Source organism: Mustela nigripes, chromosome 2, assembly GCF_022355385.1.
Source record: "Mustela nigripes isolate SB6536 chromosome 2, MUSNIG.SB6536, whole genome shotgun sequence".
Lineage (NCBI taxonomy): Eukaryota > Metazoa > Chordata > Mammalia > Carnivora > Mustelidae > Mustela > Mustela nigripes.
In genome coordinates, this window is record NC_081558.1 from 30,838,315 (window position 1) to 30,846,569 (window position 8,255).

General features: G+C 45.5%; 1 protein-coding gene across 1 annotated transcript in view; it reads right to left on the reverse strand.

The window, feature by feature from the left end:
- The window catches only part of CADPS (calcium dependent secretion activator), a 472,322-nt gene extending 464,880 nt beyond the window's left edge, over positions 1-7,442 (reverse strand). Inside the window, 2 exon segments of the mRNA XM_059390086.1 lie at positions 6,639-6,854; positions 6,856-7,442. Coding sequence (XP_059246069.1) covers positions 6,639-6,854; positions 6,856-7,089 — 450 coding nt within the window. The 5' untranslated portion in view covers positions 7,090-7,442.
- Positions 7,443-8,255: the final 813 nt, after the last annotated feature.

Sequence of the window (8,255 nt, forward strand, 5' to 3'; positions counted from 1 at the left end):
AATTCTGATCATCAGTTCTCCAATTCTGCAGAAACTATAAATCTGATCCTAACAAGAAAACGGTTGCCAGAGATAGGGAACATAGAGTTCCAAATTTCCAGATCATTTTCTTGGAGGCGCTACAGTGCCCAGGGTCAGATTATCAATATCTGTGCAACAATGGTAAGAATAGATGGTGTTGGCAAGAACCAGAGAGCTGGTGTCCTACTATCCAGCTCTATAGGGTATCCATCTTAGAACAAAAATAATTTTAGTTAAAAGTGATCAACATTTCATTATAATTAACTGATGGGTTGGTAGATTTATTTCTATTGCTTTTTGAAAATTCCTAAAAAGAAATAAAAAACAAACAAACAAACAAAAAACCACACACACACAAAAACACCTCAGGCTCAGCTTCACCTTTCACTAACACACGTTCCAGTTATAAGAGAAGCCAAAATTTGGGGTGAAGTTCATGGTTTTCAATGTTGGTAACTAATTCAAAAAACTGAAAAACGCATTGTAGACAAAACAAAATATCCTTGTGGGTCACTTTCAGCCCACAGGTCACAATTTACAAGCTCTCATGTAGTTTATAGTCTTGTAAACTTTTAAGATCTCACCTCCTCATCCAAAAATTTAGCTGGACAATGTGAACTTTAACTTGATTTTTGTCTCAGATTCTTCGAAGACACTGCCTTATCCTATAATGTAAAAATATCACAAAAAGAAGATGGAAGGAAAAGTGAAGTCTTGATAATGAGCAGCTACATTGCCCAGCAAGAACTACCAACTGCTAGACAGAGAGGGCACACTGGGGATTATCTGAAGCTTCCCCATCTCCCCTCTTCATATGAAAGATGAAGAAATTACCCAGAGACAGAAGCGGACTTGCCTATAAGCAGTGGTTTATTAGTGGCTGAGACTGAGTTCAAACACAGTTTCTTTTGATATATGTACCTTTTCTTTTCCTCTCTGTTCATTCTGTCAAGAAAGTCATTTGAACCCCTCGATCCAGCCAAGCCTGTAGTCACCTAGCACTGGATGCTTTTCTATTACAAACACCAATATGTCTTTCCTTTCCCTTTTGTTTTGCTTTTGGTTTAGCCACTTGAGTTGGGTTTTTCTAACTGGGAACTAAAAGAACTGGACTAATGTGTCCCACAAACAATGGCTCCTTTCCACATTACTGCTACCTCCGGCTCTTCTCCAGACTGGGAGATCGGTCTTCCTTTAGGCGGACACAAATCATACAAATTCTTGAAGACCTAATCCTAATCTACTTCCTCCTTGGAGATTTTCTCTACCTGCATATCTAATTCTGTGTGTACCTATGCACACATTTGCTCTCTCTTTCCCCACATTTTGGTATTGGTAATTAGCATCTCACAATTAAACACTTTCTTATTTTCAACTTACTTGACATGTGTATAGGTTATCCTCCAGACTAAAACAGAAGCTCCCCAAATCAGGAACCTCCTAGGAATCTTCTGGTTCTGCCACCAAGCCTGGGAGATAGAGTGCTTGGTGCAAGGAGTAACTACTCATCTATTTAAAACTTAGTTCTAAGTTAAGAAAACTCTCTTAATCATTCCAGCTTAAGTTGTATAGATACCTGGCCCCAAATCACAAACACTGATTATCTTTTAATGTAATAGCCAATGATGTATACGAAATTCATTTTGTAGGGGAAAGATCTATGAATCGTTTTACCACTATACCCAGTACAATTCTTCAGGAATGAAGGATTTAATTTCTTTTGCCTCCGGTTCAGTTTTAGGGGAGTAGGAGGCTATTCCAAGAATGTAAGGAGGTAAGAGCCCTCTCATACTTTTTTTTGTATTCTGCATCTTCAGAATTTCTCTGCTGGTACTAGTGCAGAACAGTTCCTGCCCATTGTACTAAGGCAGATTAGAAGGGAAATGCCAAAAAGCATATATAAAGATTTCAATTCTTTTTCTGATGAAGAGAGGAACAATTCTTTTTGACGGAATCCTGGTTTAAGAGCCATTTCATTCCCTCAAAAGGTTAGAGCATTTATTTTTTAAAATCCATATCATATGTTGCATTGATAAGATGACTCTTAAGAATTTCGAATAAGAGCTAATCCAAATGCCTCAAAACATACCTGAATGGATGAATACCTATTATGGATTTAAAATACATACATATACATATAGATAGTTAGCTAGGACTAGGCCTTAAATTTTAGGAAAGGTAGGGGCTTTTGATGGCCAACTCACAAAGTCAAATAAGTAAATGAATAAAGACAGAATTTCTACAGCTAACAGTGACTCAATATTAGCCAAAATTTCATGGCAAGCTATGGGGTGAATCACATAGAAATGAGTAGCTTGAACTCACAACACATTTGGTATATTCATAAAGTCCCCTTGAATGAAATAGGAGTTCAGTTAAAATAAACATGAGGGAGCCCCTGGGTGGCTCAGTGGGTTAAAGCCTCTACCTTCGGCTCAGGTCATGATCTCAGGGTCCTGGGATCAAGCCCCACATCCGGCTCTCTGCTCTGCAGGGAGCCTGCTTCCCCCTCTCTCTCTGTCTGCCTCTCTGCCTACTTGTGATCTCTATCTGTCAATTAAATAAATAAAATGTTAAAAAAAAAAAAACATGATTTTAGGATTGCCCCTTTCCCTCATTACATACAGACACATATTGACATACAGGTACACAAACATATACATGCACCCATATTCATTCATAATCCAGACATTATAATTCCTAACCAATTAAAAGATTGGTCGTGTCAATCTAAATATTACACAGAATTGTTTACAGCGCCTGCTTTTCTATTGCCTCAGTAACATCTCTAAGTAGCTAGTTCACTTGAGGTAGCCACTCATCACCGTTACTACACAATTTAGAAACATATGGCACAGCTTTCCCATGCCAGCTTCTAGGTATTCAACTCACCGTTATGACAAAAGAGGACAAATAAAATGCACAGAATAGTTTTTCAGATTGTCATTTAAGGGCAGCTAAAAACATACCCTGTGACAGTCAGAAGGCTAGACTTTTGTTTTGGTCATTAATTATCACTACTAGCATGTTCATTGTAGTAGGAGAAACGTAGACCTATAAATGATAAAATGTGTTTTCACATAGTCTGTTTAAAGTCCCTTCTTTTAGTTGGGGAGATTATTATAATGAGCCAGCACGCTTTCCCCAGGAAAAAGGAAATCAAAATAATTAACAAAATGATCCAGGAATGGTACTTTCTCCCTCTGCTCCTTTCCAATTGTTCTTCTTGGTTAAAATGCCTTTTCTTTTCTTTTTTCTTTCTTTCTTTTTTAAATCTTCAACTCAAACTACACAGCAAGCCTGACAAGTCTGGTGTTCTGATTTACCAACTAATAGCCCATCTCTTCCCTTCATACTTTTTATGAGGTTAATACCTAAATGTCCATTTTGCCCACATTGATTATTTGATAGGTACCCAAAGGAGAGGAACAAATCTCTCTCAACTCAAATAGAAGAAATCCTGGATTAAAAAAAAAAAAAGAAGAAGAAGAAGTACATGTTATCAGGATGCTAGGACTCTCTTTTTTGCTCTAGAATATTTCTGGCCAGTGTTGCATATTAAAAAGACAGGATTTGAAATCAGAATAATCCATGTCTCGGTTTCCACTCATTCTCCTATATACATACTGCTTTAGACAAGTTATAAAACCTCTGAGTCTCTGTTTTCTCTTTTAAGAATGCAAATAGTAACTCCTACATTGTTAGAGTTAGGAGAATTTAAAATAACAGAACAACAAAAAAAAAACAAATGTAAGTAAAAACTAAGGAAATTTCAATAAACTACCTATTTTTGTTAAATACATATCAATATTGGTTCTTTAACTGTAGCAGATGTGTCATACTATTGTAAGATATTAATGGGGGAACCTGGGGCTGGACTATATGGGAACTCTCTGTACTATTTTCTCAATTTGTCAGTAAATCTAAAAGTCTTCTAAAAAAATAAAGACGGATTTGAAAAAATGATCTAAGTGGAGTGCCTTGCACATGGTAGGTTCTTGAAAAATTGAAACCAATGTTATGATATAGACTATTTGGTTTCGTAAAGTGTCTTATACTCTATACAATATGATCTTTTCTTCTCTTGCTCTGTTGGGTTATAATACACACAAGGTTGTGTAATTTTAAGGGGAACAGCGTGAGGATTTGACAAGATGATCTCTTCTCTTCCCTACCTCAACTTTTTCATAGGCAGTCTTCTCTGTCTGCCTCCAGTCACTCTATTCCCTCCTTCCACATCATTTTTCCTCTAGCTGTTTCTAATTCATCCATTCTATTGTATTATAGATTCATGTATAGTTTACAAACAGTTTGTATTTCTCCAAGCCTAATTTTGCTTTATCAATTTTACTTGTTGGCCTTAAATTTTACCACAATGCTTGTGCAAGCATCTCTGTTACTTTCAATGACTACCCACTAAAAAAACACAAGTTCCAAGCTTTCTACTTGGGAGAAAATAGTAAGACACCCTCTTCCAGACAGACACTAAAAACTTAAAGATACAGAAATGGAAAAGCTTGTTTTCTTTTGTAATAAGGAGATAGATACTCAGCTTCTCAGTATAGCCAACAGCCCTGAGGCAGCTTTGCTGGACTATGCCTTTAGCTCTAGTTTGCTGCAATAACTAAAAATAGTTTGACCAAATGCCAGTGTTAGCAATTTGCCCTGTAGTCTTTGATGTTAAGGTCATGTGTAAAAACAGAACCCAGTTGCCCCTCAAAACCACAGCTTTGAATCGATTCAGGTAAAACATGCAACCAGACCAGAAAAACTTAGCCTCCTGATGATCTTTTCAGGAGGATGAAGTTTCTGTTTTTAAAAGAAATGGGCCACTGTGAGAATGGATTTCTTCCCCCATTCTAGCACTGAGTTTTAGCTTCTATTTAAAGGGCAGAGCTCTGGAACCATTCGATGGATAAAGCAAAGTTTGTTTTTATATTTTCTCTTTAAATCACAACAGTTTTCATGGCCAAACATCTTTGGTTGGCGCTCTTATTAAGCGGATAGATTTTGAAGAGGCCATTTCCCCCTGCTATAAAGACACTATTAGCATAATAATTCCAAGCTGAAACTTGAAATGTCAGGCCCTGTACCTGAACCAGACATCCAACCTTAATAGAAAATCCAAAAACTTTTATTGTTCTGTGAATACCTTTGTCTACTACCATCCACAATAGAGGCTGAAAAAGCAAGGGGCCACAGATGACAGGTAGAGCGTGAAGTGTGTAACCCACCTGCTCTTCTCCAACCAGGAAATGAGTCGTATTTTTAATAAAACTGATAACCAAGCGTGTGACAGCTGAAATAAATCATCAGCGCTGGGTGGTGTGTGTACATATATAAGCAAAACAAACAGAGAAATCTGTGCTAACTTAAGAGTGGATAAACACAGGAAACCCTCACTCCCTAGGATAGCAACATGGAATTCAGACTTGAGTGACAGCAACTAAGAAATTCACACTGTTAGGAAACCGTCCTTCTGGGGGCTTCACCGGCTCTTCTTTCAAAATGGAACTGACAAATGCACTTAGAAGAAACAACGGAGCGCTGACTTTCTTCACTAACTCACTCCAACCGGGGGCTGACCTCTTCTCCTCTGGTCCCACCACTGCCCCTTATCCTCAGTAACCTTCCTCCTCCTTCCTCTGGCTGGAAAACAGCTTATAGAAATAGGCACTTTTTGCACATCAAAAGCAGTCCGGGGCCGCCTCAGCCTTGCCCCAGCCTCAGACACAAAAAGCTTTTAATGCTTGTAATTGCGAAGCTTTTTGCAGCTGCACTTTATCAAGCCAAAAGCGGCTGGGCTTGGAGGGCCTCGGAGAGCCAGAAGGTGGCGGCGAAGTCACCTTGGGAAGAGGAGAAGAGGGTCAAAGGGAGGAAGGTGGAGGAGCTGACCCCGGTAGAAGGACCAGAGGGCGTGCCCCCATTCTGGGGTCACTGAGGAAGGGGTAGGGGGATTGGAGGGAACTTCAGCCAGAGGGGGAAGTGATGTCCGAAGACCCTTAGACGACCCTAGTCGGGATCAGCTGACCCCGACGCGGGGAGGAGGGTGCCCTTCCCAGTATGACTGGAAGCTTCGCGACTCGGACTTGCTTTCTGCCGCCAGGCGCTGCGGCTCTCTCGGCTGGGCGAGCCAAGCGCTGCTCGGAGGCGCTCTTCTCCCTCTACACCGGTGCCCCCACCTGCCGGGTGCCCCCGCCCGCCGAGCGCACGCCCAGGAAGGCGGGCCCAGAGCTGAGCGCAGCCGCCCGCCGCTGGAGAGTGCCGGGAGCCGGGCAAAACGAGCAAGGCCTCTCTGGGCGCCGCGGGCTGCAAGTCACTCCCCGAGCCTCCCGGGCTATAGAGCGGAACCTGCCCGCCTAGCTCCCCAGCGCTCCCGGGTGGGGACACACGACGCTGAGGTCCAGGCCCCTCGCCGGTCCCCCGCAGCTCCAGGCGCGCTCGGAGCTGGGCCGGGCCCGGCCGCGAAGGGGGGGGGGGGCCTGGCAGCCCCTTCCCCAGGGCGCGGTCTCCTCCTCCTGCTCCTCCTTGCCAGCTGCGCCGCCAGCTCCCATTGTTCGCCCCGCCCGCCTGGCGACGTCCCGGCGCAGCTCCCGGGGCCTCCCCGGCGCACCTACCTTCTGCTGCCGGCGAGCCATGTCGGTGGGCTGCTTGGCGTTGAAGGGATAGGCGATGCAGCGCATCACGAACACATAGAGCTGCAGCCTCTTCTTCCTCTCCTCCTCCTCCTTCTGCAGCCGCTCCAACTCCTCCTTCTCCTTCTCGCTTACCACGGACGGGCTGGGGCTGGAGGGCCGGCCGCCACCGGCGCGGCTGCTGGGCTGCAGCCCCCCCGGCCCCAACGCCGCTGCTCGCGCCGCTGCCCCCACCGCCGCCGGCGCCCACCCCGGCTCCGGCGCCGGCACCGCCGCCACCCCCGAGCCCGGCGCCGCTAACGCCGCCAGAGCCCTCGCTGGTGCGGCTGGGAGACAGGCGCGCGCCGGACGCGGCCGAGCCGAGAACCTCCTTGCCGCTCTCCTCCTCCACGATCTCATCCGATTCCTCTTCGCTGGACGAAGGGTCCAGCATGGTGGCGCCTGGGAGGGGGGTGGTCCTTGGAGCCCTGGGCTAGGGGTGCAAAAGATGGGGGGCGCTGGAGGCAGCTGGGGGTCGGCTCCCCGGGATGGGTGCTTCTCCCCAAATCAGGGAGCGGGTGCTGCTGCTCAGCCTCCGCCGCCGCGACTGCTTCCTCTGCCCGGAGATCCGGAGCTGGGCTCAGACCCAGGAGCGCGAGGGGAGGAGGGGAAAGAAGAGGTGCGTCCGTGGACCCGAGGTGGGCAAGGGGCAGAATCAATTGCGAGCCCCGAGCTCGCAGCCGGATACCATCTGCAGCCGCTGAAGGAGGCGCCTCCAGAAAAGATGCCGAGTGTTGCAAGCTGTCGGTGCAGCCAAGAGCCTAAGAGGCATCTTGCCGATTGGGGAGGGAGCGGCGCTTACGTGTTTATTGGCTTAACTCTCCCGTGTCCGCTGCGTAAAGGGTGGCTGCAGAAGGCTGGAGCGGAGAGAGCGGGGAGCGGCTGCAAACTCTCAGATCTTCAGTACCGACCCTAACACTTTCCACACTCCTCACCCCCTCCCCTTTGTGGATAATTTCCTTCTTGATCCCCAGTTCTCATTGCCTCGACCTCTCTCACTCTCCCTCGGACAAAAAGTTCTTGGTGGGGGAGGAAGAAATAGACAAACCAGTAATGACTTCTTGTTAGCGAAGAGTGGGCGGTCTGTTTGCAGACGCTAAATCCAGAGGTCTACCGGAGAGGAAGTCGGTGAGATCCCCTACAAGAAAGGAAGAGTTTATCTCCTTTCCCCAAGCTTCTTCACATCTGGGGCTTGTGGGCAGTGGGGCTTGGCAGCCTGTTTGTCCCAGCTGTGTAAACTTTGATTCCCACTCATTAAAATAAAGGTGAATCAAATTTTGAATTGATTGGTGTATGGACCATGTAGCTCAACTATTTAAGTAGAAGCCCCGCCCTGCCTTACCCTGCAAAAGCTATGATGAATATTTTTCAATTCCAAGAACTGGGAACACTTTATGCTGAGGTAAGCAAACCAGAGAAATAGAAGGGTTTCTGGTTGGTCAGCCCTTCTCTTTTCTGGCTGCTGGAGGATCTGGGTGGAGGAGTGGGGACCCAGAGATCAGACAAAGACACCCCAAGAACTCAGTGGCATCAACATCCGATATGTTGACTGTCTTACTG